This window comes from Podarcis vaucheri, assembly GCF_965113315.1.
Source record: "Podarcis vaucheri genome assembly, chromosome: 16".
Lineage (NCBI taxonomy): Eukaryota > Metazoa > Chordata > Lepidosauria > Squamata > Lacertidae > Podarcis > Podarcis vaucheri.
In genome coordinates, this window is record NC_138754.1 from 40,336,220 (window position 1) to 40,357,026 (window position 20,807).

Here is a 20,807-nt window from a genome sequence, read left to right on the forward strand (position 1 = left end):
TTTGTTTTCCCTTGCCCAGGTGTGTTTGGTTGGGGACTGCGTAGGAGGGATCCTGGCCTTTGACGCTCTGTGCTACAGCAACCAAACCATGTCAGAGAGTCAGAACAGTAGCCGGCGTGGGAGCGTTGTAAGTGTGCAGGTAAAGGCATACACCCACCCACAGTGCTCCATTCTGGGGTGGCAAGGAAGTTCACTGTTCACCGCAGAAGAATACTGAGCATTTATTTATATGGTGCGTTTCAAGGGTGCTCTGCCTGTGTTGTCTCAATAATCCCATCAGCCTCCCTCCATTCCAGAAAAGAGGCAGAGACACTGCTTCATTTTTTCTTCTCCTGCAGCATCAGTCTGCTGGTCCAAGGGGCACCTGACCTACACTGGGCTCTACACCTTCAGTGTGGACGCAGTAAACCCTGGCAGTATTCTGTTGTACTTTACTACCTGTTTCACGCACAGGGCATGTTAAAAGTACAAAAACACTACCACTGAGGGAAATGCTGGTCTGTGTCACCACCATCTCTGGCCTCAAGTACAGTCCTCTTCTGTTGCCTCACATAATTCAGTGCTCCCCTGTTCTCTCATTCATCTGAGCATCTGATGCCTTTCCTTAAATCCCTTGACTTCCTATCCATTTCCAGATCCCACACAGCCTTGTCTTTATCTTCAAAGACTTCCATTGCTTTCTCCTTGCTCTAGCTTCTTGGGCCCTTGCCTGACACACTTCTTGCCTGACACACTTCTGCCTGTTACGTTCACACATCCACAGCGGTGGAGCTTCATGCTCCGACACCAGGGGCTTGTGCACGTCCTGGGGGCGGGGCGCATGTCCTAGGGGCGGGGCGGGCCATCTGCAGGGGCGGGCGGGGAGCAGTCATGAGGGCACCCTGGGGGGTCGCGCTGCCGGGGGCGGAGCGCTCCCCCCGCAGTCCTCATCCTCCGCCAGTGCACATCCATAGCCTCCGTCCCCAGCCATCTGAAGGACTTTGGCTCCATTAAACAGTGTCAGCCCTTTCTCTCTTGTTGCTCATGTATCTGGAACCGCCTCCCAAATCCCTTCTCTGCTGCTGCCGCCCCTCTTAAAGCCACTCCTCCAAACACGCCTTTTCCATGAGGCCTTTGGCATAACCTCCACATCCTCAAGCTCCACTGCAGGGGTAGCCAAGGTAGTACTCTCTAAATGCTGTTGAACTACAGTTCCCAAAATCCCTGATGGGAGTTGGGAGCACAACAACATCTGGAGGGTCCCTTGTTTGCTATCCCTGCCCCACTATAACTAAGGTTGCATACACACTGTATATTTGAAGCGCTGACCCCTCCCCCAAAGAATCCTGGGAACTGTAGTTTGTTAAGTGCTCTAGGAATTATAGTTTTGTGAATTCTTTGGGGAAATTCATGGGCTTTAAATGTATGGTGGGTTCACAGCCTAAGACTAACTGTGTAACTGAAATAATTGCGCCACCTCATTCTTCCTTTGCCTCCCCTTCCTTCTTGTTCCTCTGTTGTTTCCCCTGTGTTGAATTTTAGATTGAAAGCTCCTTTGGGCACTATGAAGTATCATGCCCACTCTCTTAATTACATCATCATCATCATCATTTACTACATTTCTTAGTTGCTTTATGCAAAAAGAAAATCTCAACAAGGTAAAATATGAATGGACAGAATCAGTTAAAATCCAGAAAAAGCAAAATGGTGTACAATACAAAATTCTTAAAATACTCATTGAACAAAACAATGAAAAGAACAGGTCCTACGCCACCTGACTGAAGGATGAACACTGTGGAGGAGGCCTAGTTAAGCTCCCAGAGGCCTGGTCCCTAAAAACTGGTGGATGGTGGCACCAGGCGTGTTTCCCTGGGGAGAGCATTCCACAAACGGGGTTGGGGGGACACCACTGAAAAGTCACATTCTCATATGGCAACCTTCTGCCCATCCCTTGGGTGAAACAGGTGGCGAAGGGCCCGTAATGAAGCCTGCAGGGTTTCTAAGGGGAGAGAAGGATTGTGATCTGTCCTTGCACTAGAACTCAAGGACACCCAATGAACCTGAACATTGGAAAATGCGGGACAGATAAAGGACAGTACTTCTTCATGCAGCGCCTAGTTAAAACTGTGGAACTCCCTGCCTCAGGAGACAGTGGTGACACCCACTTGAATGACTTTTAAAACAGTCAGCAGGCTCTTGCATTCTTACAGTGACAGTGTATTAATGATGTTGATGATGATGATGATGATTACACTAAAGCTAATTACTTTGATGGCTGGGTGACTGGCCCGCAACAGTTTGAGGAGCTTGGGGGGTCAAACACTGATATCCGGCAAGCCCAGCGACAGCCCACGGGGCACGTCTTTGGGCTGAGGGTCTTCTGTGCTTGCTTTCCGACGGAGTGTCAACGCGATTGCCCTTTGTCAGGGCTCTGACGCCTAGGCCTTGTGCCCTTCAAATTCCAGGACACTGACCTCTTGTCTCCTGGAATCATTGTGAACAACAGCTACTGCTCAGGGGGCTCCAGCCTGGAAGCCAGCCGCCACCTCAGCCGGAGCAACATTGACATCCCTCGCAGCAACGGGGAGGAGTCCAGGAAGCAGCTGCCGCGGAAGAGGAGCGACTCGTCGACTTACGAGGTGGACACCATCAAGCAGCACCAGGCCTTCCTCTCCAGGTAGGGAAGAGTGGCTGATTGGCTGATTGGGACTGTTACCAATAGACTGTGCTTTACAGTATTGTTATGATTTTCATTTTCAGATTAATGGATGCTTCTGTACATTCTTGTGGATATGTAAACCAGGTATAGAGGAACCTTTGGCCTTTCAGTCATTCCTGGACTTACACCTTCCATCAGCCCCAGCAAGCTTGATTCAGTGGTTCAGCAACATCTGGTGGGCCAAAGGTTCCCCACACCTGGCCCATAAATGGCCACCTCTTTAGGGCCAATCTGCATGTAACATAGGAGATCCGTGATGAGATAGGGACACAGGAAGCTACCTTTATGGTTCATTTAACCCAGGAGAGCTTGGCTTTCTGGGGTCTGAGACTGAGAGGGATCTGAACTTTTTTGACAGGAGATGCAGGGGGTTGAACCTGGAACCTTTTACAGGTGAAGCATTCAGCTGTAGTCCCCTTCCCGTGAGGACCCCTCACCCCCAGCAAAAAAAGCCAAACCATTTTGGGAGCAAGTGTTTAACTGTTCCCTGATCTAAGCTGCTCTTCCTCAAAAGGGAGAAAAGGGAGAGAGGGGGAAAATACTGAGTGGTCTTGAGCAATTCCCTATCTATCAGCCTCAATCTCTAATCTGTGAAATGGGAGTAGCTATGATCTGCCTTACAAGGCTGCAGAAGAACAGCTCTCTGTAAAAGAAATTTAAATGACACCATGCTGGAAGTTCCAGGAATGATAAAGAGATTGTGAGGTGCTGTGTCCCACGTATTTGCTAAGCCTTTTTTTAAGAACACGTGAACCTTGGCGGGAGGAGAGGGGAACTCACCAAAAGCTTAACATGCAAACAAGCCTCACCCACAAATACTTTCAAGCATAGCTGCTGTGAAATTTGTGTTGTCGGCTGTTTCCAGCCTATGCCCATAAAACTCTTCTCTCCAATCATGAATTCATATATTTTATTTATCCCACGTATTTTCTGCAGGGAAAAAGTACCTCTTGGTAATATTAAAAAGATTTAGTGGATTCTTCAGCTTCTGTTTGTATTGCTCTTGGCACTAAACAATGTCACAGGCTTGTTGTCTTCACCAGTTCTCCAAAGCTTGGAGGGAGTAGGGAATTACATCTCCTTTGCCTCCAGACCCTTTCATGGTTATTAACTCTGCGTGTTGCTCTGTAAATCATGCAGATGGGGCTTCTGGTTTTTTTGGAATTTTACACTACACTGAACAGAGGCTGTGGCCCATGAAAAGGAGAAATTCCCACCTGCCCTTAGGAGATTTGGGATCTATCCAGCAGGAGACCCGAAACAGTGGGCATTTTTAAAGTCAGATGTGCTCAGCCACTAAGGGCATACTTGAGAAGCTACTGGGAGGCAATAGTTCTTTCAGACTTTTTTACCTTTAGGAAACCTGTTGATCCCTTGAGCATCAGTGAAGAAAATTCCTGCATGTCGCAGGGGACTCTGGGGAAGGTAGTCGGTCAAATGCACTTTTCATGGAGTGCACCAGCTGGGCCTTCTCAATTGTCCCATGTGCAAAGGAGGAGCACTGTAGAATATCCCTGATGCTCTCCTGCATCTGTACATTGCAAGGGAAGATTGGTGGCAGTGGGCAAGTTGTCTTTCAACTCAGTAGCTTTGTGTGTTGTCAGTAACCTGATCAGCTACCAGAGCACTCTGGGGCACCCGTCAGAACAGTTTGGAAGCCACTTTATTAAAGCACAAGTGTCCAGCAGCCTGCAGCAGAGTGGCAAAGGCAGCAGAGGTTTGTGGCATTCCTGGTGGATGGGAGACCCAGCTGAGACCCAGCTATGTCACAGAGTCAGAAGTGCTTGATCAAAAGTCCTGCTACAACTCTGTTAATGTGAAAGGGAGGGATTTGCTCTCCTGACCTTGGTAGGCTGTGGGCAGGATGCGTAGTGTGACATATAATCAATCATATGAGCTGTACAAGGCTTCATATTACATGTGCTATAAATCTGTGAGTTGATGCATATACATTTTGAGCTGGTCGATGAGACAGAGGCAGCATGCAAAGATGCAAGACTCCCTTCCTACCAATTGTGATCTTTCTATTTCTCTTTCCTCTCTTATTGTTTTTTTTCTTTTTCTTTTCTCATTTATTAATCCCTTAACACTTGTGTCCCAACAACTTCTTTGAGGAAGAAATAGGTAAGCACCATTCACAGCTTTCCATAATGTAGAGAAATCTAGAACATTGGAGGACCACATGTGGGAAAAAGGGGGGAATCTCTGCATATTTACTTGGGAGCAAGCACCAATAAACACATTGGCATTGACTTTCAAGTAAGCATGCAGAGGAATATACAGTAGAATACATTTTTAAAAGATAATGTTATTTTGGACCAACTGACTGCTTAGATGTTCAGCAAACTTTCAAACCTACCATGATTCTCCCCCCCCCCTCATGAATGTCAGGAGAAATGAAAACAGCTTTTCTCCAAAATGTCTAGACTGGGGTGGAGGGTGGAGATGGTACAATTCAAAGGGTTATAAATGAATGGAAAAGCTAGTTGGGCCACATAGTACATCATTTTTATGTCTCTTACATTCTGTGGGACCAATATGGCTGCAACACCTGGTGTTTATATGAACAAACAGTGATACTTCCCTTCATGACATATGCAAAGAGGACTGAGGGTTTTTTTTGTTTTTAAAGCAGCCTGGGTACCTTGTTTCATTTTGTTTTGTTGTTTTGCTGCTAGAAACAACTTTACAGTGAATCCTACATGATGTACAGCATCTTGCATAATGTTGGCACAAAATAATTCTTACATTGTGTTAAATGTTCTTCCACCAGTTTAAGTGTCCGCAGTCCAGCACTGAATCTACAGTTGTCCAAACAAACATGCTTCCTTATGAGCATCATCCTGTGCGTTCAGAACTCTTAAGAACAGCATGCAACATTAACCACAGCATGATACGCATCCATGGTTGTCTGTCTTGTAGTTTGCCTTCTTCGCTGTTGCTTACAGTCTGTTTTCTGCTCTCTCCAGTTTACATTCTAGCGCTCTAAAAAACTATGCGGGATCAAGGACATCAAGCAGTTCCACTGTGCTGGATGGAGGAAATCTTGGGAAATTTGAGTTTGAGATCACAGACTTCTTCCTGTTTGGGTCTCCTTTGGGGCTGGTCCTCGCACTGCGAAAAACCGTCATTCCAACTCTTGACAGTAAGTTTTCGTGTTGGGTAAAGGGGTATTTTAAAATGCTTGCAAAGTATTTGTACATACCTGTAAAATAATTGTTAAAAGGTTTTGTGAGCAAAGACGCAAATATGGAAAACTCAAACTATAAAGCAGACAAGTGTATGGTTTTTAGAGCAGTGAAGTTATTTTGGAAGCACTGTAACGACTTCCAAATGTATCTTTTTCTCTCTGTGGCTGAGTTCTGAAGAATAATGAGCCGCGTAAATGTTCAGCCAACCTGCTTTGGCTAGTGTCCACAATGTCACCATGGCACCCACCTCAAACCCTTGAGCATCTCAACTCTTCAAAGTGCTTCCATTTTAAAAGGGTGATAAATGAGATATGGCACTTAAAAATTATTCTAAGGCAGGCAGTTTGCATAAATAATGAGGGGCGGTGGGGTAAGATTGATTACCAACCCTGAGTTTGCTTGGTGGAACATAGACTTCTTGTGCAAATTGCTAAGCCAGACTTACGCTATAAGTGCAGGATCCACTGGGAATTCTCTTTCAGTGTTAGGTCCATCTTCATGGGAACATATGGCACTGCCTTATACTGACATTGACTGGCAGTGGCTTCCAGGGCTTCCAAGCAGTGGTCTTTCCCAGTCCTGCCTGGAGGTGCTGGAATTGAATCCCAGTGGGATACTGATGCTCTCCTAGTGGGATACAACCCTTCCCCTCTGTAATAAGCAACTGTTTGATTTATTAAATGAATTTATTAAATGTTGGTTATGCAGTTACTTCATAATGCTTTAGGACTATGCAGTAAACAGTATGACCAGGGCTTAGTAAAAACTGTGCACATAAATATCAGCTGACTTAAATATTACTTACATGTTGTGATTTGACAAGCTGACCAATAATACTTTGTTTTTATTTACTTATTAGCAAAAAAAAATCTGTATTGCCAACATTAAGAAAAATATTGTGCCAGTAAGCAGCATCATAGTGTCTATGTCCAGCAAATACACAGGCATACCTCATTTCATTGCACCTTGCTTTACTGTGTTTCACAGATATTTCTCTCTACGAGGATGTGGGTGCAGTTGCAGGCAGCCTGGCTGCTTCCAGGGGAAGGAATCCCACTTCCACCACTGCCCCTCTTCTGGCCATGGGAGTGGAGCTGGCTAGAGCTGAAACTTGGTTTTTGCCTTCCCGCCCCGGGAGCCGGTGTGGGGGGCAGTCTGACTTAAAAGACTACAGTATAGTGTAATCATAACTTTTCTATGCACTGGGAAATAAAAAAAGTTGTGTGGTTCTCTTTATTGCAATATTCGCTTTATTGCGGTGATCTGGAACCGAACTCACAATATCTTTGAGGTATGCCTGTATAAACAGCCAATGTTGTCAATGTGATGAGATCAGCAGTAAGATGGTAGACTCCAGCTTTAATATCTTGTCTGTATCTTCCACCTCACCTTCCCCTCTCTATTGCTCAGTCTTCCAGTTGAGACCAGCCTGTCAGCAAGTCTATAACCTGTTCCACCCTGCAGACCCGTCGGCCTCACGCTTGGAACCTCTTCTGGAAAAGAAGTTCCACATTTTACCACCCTTTAATGTCCCACGCTACCAGAGGTTTCCTCTCGGGGATGGCAATTCAGCCCTCCTGGGTAAGTCAGCTTTTTGACTCCAAAAGCCAAAAGGCATCCATAGCCACACTGAAGTGATAAGCCACTTCGGCATTCAGGTTGTGGAGGCACATGAGTGAAAATCTCTCCACGTGAGTCAGTGAGTCAGGAAGAAGGTTACACTAAGACCTCCCTTCCCTCCAACATCTAGTTTTTCAAGTGGAGGGGACTTTAGTGTACAGTGGTACCTCGAGTTAAGTACTTAATTCGTTCCGGAGGTCTGTACTTAACCTGAAACTGTTCTTAACCTGAAGCACCACTTTAGCTAATGGGGCCTCCTGCTGCTGCCGTGCCGCTGGAGCACAATTTCTGTTCTCATCCTGAAGCAAAGTTCTTAACCTGAAGCACTATTTCTGGGTTAGTGGAGTCTGTAACCTGAAGCGTATGTAACCCGAGGTACCACTGTATTGAAAAAGTATTTAATCATGGGCGCCCTTGTCTGCTATTTGAAGTGGTATACCTCATGCACTGGTTTCTCACCTCTGCAAGAACTCAGCCTAAGATGGAACACACAGTTACGGAGACCAACAGGCATTTTGGTTGTAGGAACAGTGTTTGAGTTAGCATTAGAGCTGCTGGGTTGAGTATGCCTGGCGGCTAGGCCACCTAACTGGATTCTGCAGACCCGCCTTCTTACCCCAGAAGTGTGTGAGCTGGCTTTGTTGACTCAGTGCTAAGGGAGGGGCACTTTGCAAAGTTCAGAGCTCCTCCCATCTCCCCACCATGAGCCCACAGGTATAGAGCAAAAGAATCCCAGCTGATGCAGGGTGTGTGTGTGTGTTTTCACTACAAGTTTAAGGCTCTCCCAAACCTATTTTGCTGACATGAGTCATGATAATTTCCCAACCAAGTAGCCTCAGAACTGTGGTTTTGAGATGGAGATAAGATAGAGTTGCTAGCACCCTCCCAAACTACAATTCCAATAGTTTTTTGGGGGGAAACATTTACATTTTTCAATGTGTTCTTTTGCTTGTTGGAGTCCTTCCAGATTGGGTTGTTTGGTTCTTTTGCGGCTGTATTCTGCACCAATAATTATTGATGCAATAACAGTGCTTTAATGGTGGACTGTATCTGACGGTCTTCACATTATTCCACGCATCTTAGCTGTTCTGTGATGCTTCCCCAACCTTACCACATTGCTGCCTGCTGGAGGAGCAGGACAAATAATAAACTGGAACATGTGTGGTATAAAAAGCCCTAAGTCTCAGAGGTCTACCTTTTTCATCATGACCCAGTCCCACTGGAATCTCTTCAGATTTAGCAACAACCATATATATGTATATTCTCCACACTACTGAAATCTAGAAATGTGCCTTGTTGAGCAAGGAGAGTGGGTGATTCTGATGATACCTTGAACTTTACTTAGAAGTAAAGTGCATTGATGTCTATTGAATTTTTTCCAAGTGAGCATGCTTTAGTTCATAACCCAAAAGACACCCAAATTGCATGCCACCATGTGCCCTAATTTTGTTCCACGTGGCAGAGGCAAGTACAGATGTGAGTAACCCTGACTTGAACATTCCTTGTGGTCTAAGTATATGTGATGTCAGCAGATCTATGTTACAGAATTCTGGTCGCAGCTGAACAGGTATATAAGAGTTTGAAGTCATTTCATGTGGAGGAGCGTGTGAAAGAGGTTGCTGAACCCTTTCCCCATACCACACTCCCACCCCCTTGAAACTACTCCCCATCCCTTGTTTGTCTCCCATTTAAACTCTGACTGGGGAAAAGCCTCACTAGGGGCTAATAATAGTAATAATAATTAATAATGATTTATTATTTTTATTTATATGCCACCCATCTGATTGGGTTGCCCCAGCCACTTTGGGCAGCTTCCAACAAATTATAAAGCCACAATAAAATATCAAACATTTAAAACTTCCCTGTACAGGACTGCCTTCAGATGTCTTCTAAAAGTCAGATAATTGCTTATTTCCTTGACATCTGATTGGGGGGGGGGCGTTCCACAGGGCAGGCATGACCATCAAGAATGTCCTCTGCTTAGTTCCCTGTAACCTCACTTCTCGTATTGAGGGAACTACCAGAAGGCCCTTGAAACTGGCCGGAGCCAGTGTTGAGAAGGCCCTGGCTCTGGTTGAGGCTAATCTAACTTCCTTAGGGCCCAGGGCCTCTAGGGTGTTGCTATTTATGGACCTTAAGGTCCTCCGGGGGGCATACCAAGAGAGGCAGTCCCGTAGGTACGAGGGTCCTAGGCCGTGAAGGGCTTTAAAGGTCAAAACCAGCACCTTGAACCTGACCCTGTACTCCACCGGGAGCCAGTGCAGCTGGAAAAGCACTGGGTGAATATGCTCCCATGGCAGAGACCCCGTGCAGAGCCTCGCTGCAGCATTCTGCACCCGCTGGAGTTTCTGGGACAGCTTCAAGGGCAGCCCCGCGTAGAGCGAATTACAGTAGTGAAGCCTGGAGGTGACCGTTGCATGAATCACTGTGGCCAGGTCGGGGTGGGAAAGGTAAGGGACCAACTGCTTGATGCGGCGAAGGTGGAAAAATGTCGCCTTGGCTGTTGCTGTAACCTGTGCCTCCATGGAAAGGGAGGCGTCAAAGATTACACCCAAATTCTTAACGGAAGGCAATGGCACTAATTGGGCCCTCACAAGAGAAGGGAGTTGGTCCCTCATCCCCATGCCATCCCGACCCAGCCATAGGACCTCTGTCTTCGAAGGATTTAGTTTCAGTCGGCTCCCACGAAATCATCCAGCCACAGCTTCCTAGGTCTAGGGAGTCCCCCCACCTGCCCACCCACTGTCCCCTAGAAACAATACTTCTGTGGGGATTCAGCCTCAATCCGTTGATCACCCTCCACCCCCCAAACACCTCCAGACCCCCACACAGGAAGTTCACCACCTTCACTGGTTCCAGTTTAAACGAGGTAGAGCTGGGTATCATCCACATGTTGGTAAACACCCAGCCCAACCCCCCGATGATCTCTTCCAGCGGTTTCATATAGATGTTGAAAAGCATGGGGGAGAGGACAGAGTCCCGAGGCACCCCACAAGTGAGCACCCAGAGGTCCGAACACTCATCCCTCACCACTAGTTTCTAGACATGCCCCAGGAGGAAGGAGTGGGACCACTGCATAACAGTGCCCCTAACTCCCAGCCCTCTTAGACGGTCCAGGAGGATACTGTAGTTGATAGTATCAGAAGCTGCTGAGAGATGCAGCAGACCTAGCAAACAGCTTTCACCTTTGTCCCTACCTAGCCTGCAAGAGATCATTGAACAGCACAACCAAGGCAGTTTCAGTCCTATGGTGGGACCTGAAACCCGACTGGAAGAGGTCCAAATAGTCTGCATCCTTCAGATGTGCCTGGAGTTGTTCCATGACCACCCACTCAGTCACCTTGCCCAGGAATGGAATATTTGAGACTTAGTGATAATTGGCCATGGTGGCCAGTTCCAAAGATGTTTTTTCAAGAGGCGGTTCAATAACCACCTCTTTAAGGGGTTCCAGGAAGACTCACTCACACTCCACCACTCCACAGAGCCCATTGCCCAGCCCTTTCTGGCTCACTTTTGTGGACCAGGATGAGCAAGGGTTGATAAGACTCATTCAAGCAGCCTGGCCAGGTTGAAATTGATCCCATGAACGTGACTAGACAGAGTGCTGGCACCCTCCCACCCCAGCCCTGCCCCACCGTGAAGTCTGCCTCCTTCCAAATTTGAGCGATTTTACGTATCTGCAAAAGACTTTGCTTTGTCTGCTTATTCACACTTCCTCTTGTCCTGCTCTTTTCCCCAGGGAAAACTGCTCTTTAGTGCTCAATTGAAGCAAACAGCAATCAGGTTTTCCATGGGCTGCCATTTATTCCATTTTAGAGCTAAGGAGCAGGTTTTCCCTGGGAATGGAGCAGGACAAGGGGGAAACCGCTCGGATCCATGCCTAGAAAAGTGGATCAAGCAGAAAACTGCTTGGAAGTGTGCTTTCTATGCCCAGGACAAGCAGAAATGTGAGCAAGCCCTAGGAGAAGCAGGTGTGAAAAGGTGCTGAAATCTCTTATTTCTGGCAGGGAGAAGTGGTTCAGCACCTCCTTCCTGATTCTCTCCTGTAAGCCACTAGCACCCACCCTCTTAACACCTGTTCAGACCTGACCGCCATCACATCTACCTTAGAGCCCTTGGTTTTCTTTCCTGTGTCTGAATTCCTTTAGGCAAGGTCCTGAGCTGTTGTTGACATCAATTGTGAGGTCTCTTGTTACACTTTCTGTGGTTTGTTGTTGTTTCTTTGCCCCTATTTGTTTTCTTCCTCATCTGCTTCTAGTTGAAACAGTCCAGAGCAACCCTGTCCTCCTCGTAGAAAGCAGCCCACTGGTTGCTCTCCAGAACCACGACAGCTTCATGGAAACCAGTATCCCTGTTCCCATCCTGAATTGGCAAGATATTTCCAGTAAAAATTCTGGATTTGCTGAGTGTGTGTAACGTGCCCTTCTCCCTCCCCATACTGTCTTGTGACATATATTCTTGGGATTGTGGGTGATGCTTGATAAACAGCTGGTTCCCCGCTCCCAAGGATCATGAAAGCTTTCCCTACTGCCTTAGTGGCCAGGTTGATTCCCCCAGGACAAAATTGGCAGAGGCAGGGACGGTCTTCTTTTCAGAGGACCAACTACCTGTTGGAGTTACACAGAATTTTTCAGATATAGTGCACACAGCAGAAATGGGAAACAAGCAAATACAAAAACAGGTAGCAATTTTACGTTTAAAATTGGGAGTAATATTCCCTGCCCCTTTTAATTTTTTTACTTTGGACACTGGTACCTGAAGAAGAACTCTGTGTTGCTCAAAAGTTCACCTCCAGCACCTTTAGCATTAGTGCATAGGCACTACATCAGCCCTTTCTGATAAGTGACAAGCAAGCAAAGCAAACCTCTTTCCTCCCCTTGCATGCCTGATTCTGCAGGGTGGAGGTACACACTGTGCGCAAGGTGATGCCGGCTGAGCCGGGAAGAACCAGTTCACACCTCCACCTCTGCTTGGAGAGTTTAAAAAAACCCTTTGCTTGCATTCAGCCTAGCTCACGCAGACAAGCTTGTCCAAGGTGCTCGACACAAATGTATAGGCTTGCAGTTTTTCATGCTGCCGCTCAGTCCACTTTGGAGGGGTTTGCGTGTGGTTAGGTGCAAAGTTGCAGGTTGATGTTCACAGTGATGAGACATTTTCTGTCTGGGCAGGAGGAACCAAGTGACCCACTGCAAGAGGCAAGGGAGGTCGCGTGATGCTACAACAGCAAAAAAGGAGAAGGTGAAAATCCCAGTGACTCAGCGTTTAGCTGACTCATTATCCAGCCTGCAGTGCTAGCAGAAGGAAGAGATTCCTCTCTGCACTCCTCGTCCATTTCCACTGCTAGGTCTAGGAACTGAGAATTCGTGACTTTGCGTTAAATGTTTCTGATTAGGGTGGCCATCTGCCCTACTTTACACAGGACAGTTCTCTATTTGAAGGGCTTGCCTGCCCAATCCAGCTCAAAGATAAAGAGCCCTAAGAAGGGGGAGCAGCAGAGGGAACCTTGAAGTTGCCCATCAAAAAAATAGCAGCACTGTCTTCTCTACTAGGATGCAGCGGTACTTTAGTCACGATTTCTGAATTTGCATCTGTACATATAAATTAGCATATACAAATTTTATCCACCTGGCATTGGATTCCAAGTGTTCCCCCTGCTGTTTAGGATATGAAGTGCATGCTTTGTGTTCCGTAGAAGTTTAAACTCCCCGAAGGGTTCTCTGGTGGTGGTCATCCCTTTTATAGCACAGGAAGGGGCTGGCAATATCCACTTCCTCCACCACTCTCCTGTGCTATTAAAATCCCTGTAAAATTGCACTGCTTGCTTATGCGATATGTATCTACTCTAGGGAGCCGAGGTGTGGCGTTCCTCTGCCAAGCAATGCGTGCAAAAATGAATATAGCTAGGATAAAATAGGAACAAAATGTGCATATATTTGCAAAAATAGCATACAAAATGCATTGTTTTAGGAGAAATTGCCTTGCAAAAATGCATATATCAAAAGAAATTCATACTAAAAGGCAGATTAATTTGCATGAAGGCTTTTTAAAAATCAGAAACCGCTGTGGAAATGTGGGGAACTCAACTTAAAAGTGGGAAATAAGAAAGAGAGATTGAAATTGGCAGATTTGCCCCTCCCTAGGCAGCTCCTGCTCCTGTGGAGGTCTAAAAGCAGAAGGAAGTTCCCTCCATCCTCACTGGAGCTCCCTTTGTAGGAACTTCTTTCATGTCCCGAAATATACTGTTTCCAAATATGCTCAGCATTAAGTTTAGACACCAATCATGTACTGTACAGGATTCAACGTTTATGTGGGAAAGCTTTCAAGACCTTGGTGCCTCTAATGGCTTCTGCTTCCAAAATCGAGTTTCCTTTTGTTGCTGATTTTCTGCCTGGCTGCATTTCTTTTCAAATTTTGCATCAAAGAGGCGTTTGCAAGATCGCGGTTGACTTGTGAAAATAATTGGAGTGGATCGTTCCTCCTTCATACTTATTTTCAAAACTGTGCAAATCACAGCTTTTAGGAAGCAAGGTAACGACCTCCAACTAAGACCTGATGCTTACAGAGGATGCATGGTGGTCGTTGGCCAATAACAACTAATAATTTATCATCTGATGGGATTTTAAATTAGTACCATTTTATCTGCTGTTTCTACTGACTGCTTTTGTTTTTATAGAGTTTATATGGTTTTAAAATCTTTATTGACTTCTAAAACAGCACGGAACTCGTCTATTTGTGTACTGAAGGGCAGTATATCAATTTAGAAATAAACACTGAAAGATTATGCATCCTGTGATGTCATTGCAAATTTCAGTGCCTGTTAAAAACGTTCCTGTTTAGACAAGCCTACCCAGATGCTTAGAAAGTTGAGGTAATCTTAATCTGTTTTAGTATTTTAATTTTTGTATGTTTTAAAGTAAGGTTGTAAGCTTTTCTTGATTTTGCTATTTTATCTTTTGTAAACAACTCTGAGGGTTGTTGGTTTTTTTGTTTTTGCAGCCAAGGGGTGTATAAATTTTAGGAAAATAAAAAAACCAAAACATCCTTCCCACTTCTAAAAGCCACAGATGGTTAAAGGCCAAAAGTGTGGTTACTGAGGAAGGTTTTTGCCTGCCGCCTAAATATGTATAATAATGGCAGCTGGCCAAGAGGGAGCCACTGCAGAATAGGCCCAAGATTGAGAATGTGTGAGCTGGAGATGGAGAATGCAGCAGTCTGGTTCTTCTCTTAAGCTAAGACTTAGGAACATAGGAATCTGCTGTATACTAGGTCAGACCATTGGTCCTCCAGCTCAGATTTTTCCACATTGACTGGAAGCAGTTTGCCAGGATTTCAGGCAGTGATCATTCCCAGGCCTACCTGGAAATACTAGGGATTGAACTGGGACCCTCTGCAGCCAAAGCAGATTATTCTACCCCTAAACTACACAGTCCTCCCCCTGCAAGACAGTCTCCCATGCCCTTTTCACCCTAGCTCTATGCACACTGTTTGTATTTAAGAGCATAAGGCAAAGCTGCTGAATCAAGCCAATGCCCATTTCTTCCAGCATCCTGTTCTCACAGTGGCCAACCAGATGCTTGTGGGAAGCCTGCAAGCCGAACAGCAGCATTCTGCCCACCTGTGGTTACCAGCAGCTGGTATTGGCTCTATCAGATTCACACAGTGCCATCTAGTGGTAGGAGGGGCAACAATTTCTTATGGGTTTGGATTTTTATGTCTACATCTTCCCCCTATGGATTTGTGGGCCAGGTCATATACCATTAGCTGCAAGAGTTTGGTTTCTTTGCCACTGTGTTTTTGAATTACACAACCGTTCTTACCTGTGTTAACTTACTAACTTGGGGTCAGAAGTTTTGATGTGCCAGAGTGGACCGTCCTGGAAAAGAGATGCAGGAGTGAGGAAGATCGCCCAATACTGGGGACAGACGGCTGGAGAAACATGACATAAAAATCCGGACTGCTAGGAGCCATGCTATTTCTCTGGAGCTATAAAATCGATTCCATGCCCTCACCTCAGACACCTGTGATGTCTCTACACAAATGTGCAAAGTGTGGGAAACAAGCAAGAGGAACTTAATTACTTAATACAGGATGACCTAATAGGCAGTACTGAAAACTGGTGGGATGTGACTTGTGACTGGAATGTAGAAATTGAGAGGTAAAACCTGCTCAAAAGAAAGGAGGAGTAGCAGCAGTCCTTTTTTTCGGGGGGGGGGCACACAGGGGTATGCAAACCCCTAAACATTTTGTGAATGTTTGTACTTTTGTCCTTTTACTGTACTTATTTTCCCTGATTTGAACTATAAAATGGTGTTTTCTTGAGTCAAAATGAGAGTACCCTGATGTATACAGTTGGGAAGAGATCCATGGCCTGGGGCATGGAAGGAAGAATATATGGGTAAAATATATAAGAGAGGGAAACAACAGTGACCTTGCTGTGGGTGTCTGCTACAGACCTTCAAGCCATACTGAGGACTTGGATTATGCCGTCCTAGAGCAGATTACCAAACAGTCAAAAAGGAGGGATATAGGAGACCTCAACTATCCTGATATCTGCTGGAAGCAACAAGGGGATCATCTCATTTTGGACCTGGTCCTCACCAACAGGGAGGAACTGATTGACGAAGTTCAAGAAATTCAAGAAGGACACTGACAAACTGGAACGTGTCCAGAGGAGGGCAACCAAAATGGTCAAAGGCCTGGAAACGATGCCTTATGAGGAACGGCTAAGGGAGCTGGGCATGTTTAGCCTGGAGAAGAGGAGGTTAAGGGGTGATATGATAGCCATGTTCAAATATATAAAAGGATGTCACATAGAGGAGGGAGAAAGGTTGTTTTCTGCTGTTCCAGAGAAGCGGACACGGAGCAGTGGATCCAAACTACAAGAAAGAAGATTCCACCTAAACATTAGGAAGAACTTCCTGACAGTAAGAGCTGTTCGACAGTGGAATTTGCTGCCAAGGAGTGTGGTGGAGTCTCCTACTTTGGAGGTCTTTAAGCAGAGGCTTGACAACCATATGTCAGGAGTGCTCTGATGGTGTTTCCTGCTTGGCAGGGGGTTGGACTCGATGGCCCTTGTGGTCTCTTCCAACTCTATGATTCTATGATTCTATGATTCTAAGTGGATGTACTGGGAACTTTGGGAGGAAGTGATCATGTCCTCTTGGGTTTCATTATACAAAGGCAAGGGAAGGCTGAGTGTAGTCAGACATGCACTCTGGACTTTAAGAAGGCTGGTTTCAAAAAGCTTGAGGAACTGTTGTGTGAAGTCCCACGGTCAGAAATACTCAAAGTGAAGGAGTCCAAGATGGATAGGAGTTTTTTAACAGTGAAATACTGAAGGCACAAAGGCAGTCAATTCCAACAAGAAAGAAAAGTGGAAGGCACCTAAAGAAACCAGTGTGGCTACATAAGGAGCTTACAGATGAGCTGAGATTTTAAGAAGGTGATGTGTAGGAAATGGAAGAAAGGAGAAATCATGAAGGAAGAGTATACAGAAGTAGCCAGCAGATGCAAGGCCAGGTGGGCCAAATCTCAGAATGAACTCAGACTTGCAAGATAGTTAGGTTAAAAATAATAGAAAAGGTTTCTTCAGCTATGTTCAAAGCAAGAGGAAGAACAAGCATGTAGGTGGAGAAATTGAGAAGATGGAGAAGACAGAGGTTGGTGACAGAGAAGGCAGAACTGCTGAACATCCACTGAAAGGGAAAGCAGTGGCTATCCTGGTGTTCAAAGAATAAATGGTGCAAAGAGAGAGCTGCAGCCCAGTACAGGAAAAGAGGTGGTAATGGAACACCTGGCTGGTTTAACAGAATTGAAATCTCCAGTGCCTGATGATCTCAGAGCTTCTGTCTATAATTCTTGAGAATTTCTGGAGAACAAGTGGGGTCCTTGGGGTAGAGGCAAATGTTGCCCCAATCTTAAAGGGGGGGGGGGGAGAGAGAAGACCCAGGTAACTATCAGCTAGGAAGCTTGCCATCAGGCAGATACCTTCACTATATTCTTTTCAGAGCCTGTCCAGACATGTAGGAGTTACATATATTTCATTTCGTTTTAGCTAACGTTTAATCTTTTAAATAAATTTGTACAACAGTTTTTAAATATATTTATTGATAATTTCAAAGTTTATTTTACATTTTCCTAAACTGCTTAGAGGTCTTCCTACAACTAAGCACTATATAAATTGTGTTAGATAAATAAAATAAAATTTAAAGTCATTTCTGATTTTGTAATTGGCTTTTAACTGATTTTATCTCTGGATAATTCTTGAGTATTGTATTTTAATTAAGCAGTATATAAATTGTCTAAATAAATAAATATTTCCCAGCCAATACCACACCACTCTACTCTTCATGCTTTCTGCATGGAAGGAATCCTTTCTACAATGGCTGAACAACTCAGCTGCATTGCAAAGGTTTCTAGGATATATTATGGGGCGGAGTAGCCCACATGGTTCCCCCCAGATGTTGCTGGGTTTCAGCTGCTGTCCTCCCTGATCACTGGCCTTGCTGGCTGCTGGTAATTGTAGCCCAACAACATCTAGAGGACATCAAATTGACTATCCCTATTCTAGAGTGTAGATTCAATTCACATGATCTTGGGAGTTCCATGTATGAACTTTGAATCCATCCTAGTTACAATTTGCACCCAAAACTCAAATGCAGCTGATCAGTAATGACGGGCAAAATGTATTTCACGGACACTTGTCTGCCATTAATGATGTTTGAATGGAAGAATCCGTGGGGGGCTTCTAAAAGACCCTCTGCCCTGGTTTCCCAGAAACACAGTTTGTATATACATTGCTCTGTGCAAGCGGTGTGTATTGGTGTGAGCCCATCCAATAGGCAACTCGGGTTCTTTCAGTCACATATTTCTGTTTTCTTCCAAGGCAATTATTTTGTTTATGACCACAGAGCTGCTGGACCCTTTTTATGCTTATTTGTGCTGGTGTTGGTTTAATTTTCCAATCTGGGTGCTGTTGAAATGCTTATTCCATCTAACCAACTTTGAAGGATTTGATTTGACATCAGTTGCAGTGTTTTCTGCCTTTTCTTTGTGTGTTTTGCATGTTTTGCTTGGTTTTATTTGATTTTTGCACCTTGTTCATCTCACCATGCTCTATGTCCGTTTGGTCTAATATTTTTGATTTCCCTGTTTCGTCTCCGTAGCGGATGTTGTTCAGTCTCATGGTGGCATCTTCATGGAAAGTGCATCCCCTTCGGCTCCCATTTCAGCCCCCCAATTCAGGGGCTTCCGGAGAGCCAGCGAGGCCAGCATTGCCAGCCAGGTCTCGGGAATGGCAGACAGTTACACTGCTTCCAACATAGCCAACAGTAAGTGTTCCTCCCCCCCCCCCCGCGGAAATGTCGTCCTTTCCCACTAGCTCCCCCACACCAGGTCTCTGAGCAGCTTGAAGGATTGACCGATGTCCTGTCCTGCTTCATTCTTGTCACTGAGATTCTGGGGTCTCCAAACTGCAGGCCTAAAAGAACAAGCATTCTCATCTGAAAAGGAGGAGGGTCTGGGCTGCAATCTGGTTTCACTTCAATGCTCCTTCAGTTCTTTTAATACTTAGTTATTCAAAGTGCTGTGCATGCATCATCTGATTGAAATCCTCACACCATCCCTGTAAGGTAAGTCAGTGTTGTTCTCCTCCATATTGCAAATGGAGAGATTGGGGGTGAGTTAGAGTGTCTTGCCTAAGGCCACGTCATCCGGACACAGGCAAGAGTCAAACCAGGGGCTTGATGATTCATAGCTCAGGTTTCTCTAGCCATTATTTCTACACCAGCTCTTTGCATCTCAGGGATCAGATGTTGGAGCTGTTCCATATCTGAAACACATATATACAAACGCGCACACACACACACACACACACTCACAGAGGTACACATGTTATACTTTCTAAGGTTGTCACCTCATTAAAGACACCTTAGTTGATAATACTATGGGTTTGAATTAATTAGTTGCAGAGTTAAATAATGTGACTAAAACACTTTTACTTTTTTAAGAAAAGAAAAAAGTCTGTCCATAAACTTCTCCATCCTACCTGCAAGCAGCATTTGAGGCAACGGCGGGGGTTGGGGGCAGTTGGGGAAGGAAATGACATGGATGCTTAGATCATTGGTGTGGATGATGGCGCCAGGAAGAACCACAGGTTGCTGGGAGCAGCGCTGGAGGTTCCATGGCCCCCTTCCACACACTTTGCCCCTTGATGTGTATGGTGTCTGTAGGGGAGGGGATTATAGCTGTTGCTTAAACAGCCGGTGCTTTTCCTTCATGGCCCCATCACACTATCAAAGGACAAAAATTAAGTTGCATTCTTTGCATGAGTTGTGTTTTAACAGGTGTGTGTTTTGTTTTTGTTTTGTCTTTCCCCCTATCGTTTTAAATGTTCCTTTTAGAAAACAAACACCATCTCACCCATTCCAGGGGGTTTAGCCTTCTAGCCCTGCTTGCCCTCCCACACAAGGCCCCCACCCAACCCTCCCCCAAAAGGCATAGGGCACCTAAACCTGAAATTTCCCAGAACCCCTTAGGAAGAAGGGTTGGGAGCTCCTCCCATTGGGAAGTGGATGCCATTCTACAGATCCCGGACCTGGACATCGACAAAGGTATTCTGGAGAGAGACAAGGGGAGCAAGATGCATCACTGACTAACCTCCTCTGTCGCTCTCTCCAGAGCCAAATGGGTCTGCTTTTCATGGGACTCCTTCACCATCTTGGCATAGTTTAAACAACACTTGCTTCCACTCTGCTTTGATGACTAACTTTCTTGCCTCTAACAGCCACCTGCCTCTGTAGTGCACACTCTGGTTAATTTTAAAATCCTCTATAGCACTTGCAGTACTGTTGTTGCTGTTTCTTAGGAGGAAGCAGCTATTATTGACTGTCCTGTTCGGAGGATCCCAAAATCACAGCTTTGAACTGCAAATAGAAAGCTGGAACACCTCCACTTATGAGATGGCTTTGGCTTGGGAGTAGAAATAATTGCAAGTTTGTTTTGGTAACTACTCCTCTCTTATGTCAGAATGTGGGGGGAAAGAAGTCTTTTTTGGCAGGATTTTCTAGAAGTTTTGGTTTTCTTGGTGGTCTGGTACAACACAATCTGTTCTATGATAGACATCTGTGGTAAGGCAAATAAATAAATTTGAGAAATCCAGCAGGACAATTGAAGCTGTGCTGTCAGAATGGCAATTTATGACCTCCATGCAACTAAATGGCAGTTCTCCTAACAGGACAATGTTTGGTTTCCTCCTCTTGCCTTTGCACTGAAATTCTATAGCAAGGAGTCTAGAGAGG

General features: G+C 45.4%; 1 protein-coding gene across 2 annotated transcripts in view; it reads left to right on the forward strand.

Annotated features, from left to right (window-relative positions):
• PITPNM2 (phosphatidylinositol transfer protein membrane associated 2) overlaps positions 1–20,807 on the forward strand; it is a 175,199-nt gene that overhangs the window by 130,183 nt on the left and 24,209 nt on the right. Inside the window, exons 12-18 of one of the 2 annotated variants that reach the window (XM_082204070.1) lie at positions 20–139; positions 2,445–2,656; positions 5,668–5,843; positions 7,300–7,470; positions 11,768–11,917; positions 18,675–18,839; positions 19,911–20,120. In XM_082204070.1, the coding sequence (XP_082060196.1) occupies positions 20–139; positions 2,445–2,656; positions 5,668–5,843; positions 7,300–7,470; positions 11,768–11,917; positions 18,675–18,839; positions 19,911–20,120 (1,204 nt within the window). The remainder of the gene's footprint in view (positions 1–19; positions 140–2,444; positions 2,657–5,667; positions 5,844–7,299; positions 7,471–11,767; positions 11,918–18,674; positions 18,840–19,910; positions 20,121–20,807) is intronic. The other variant, XM_082204071.1, reaches the window with a different exon arrangement.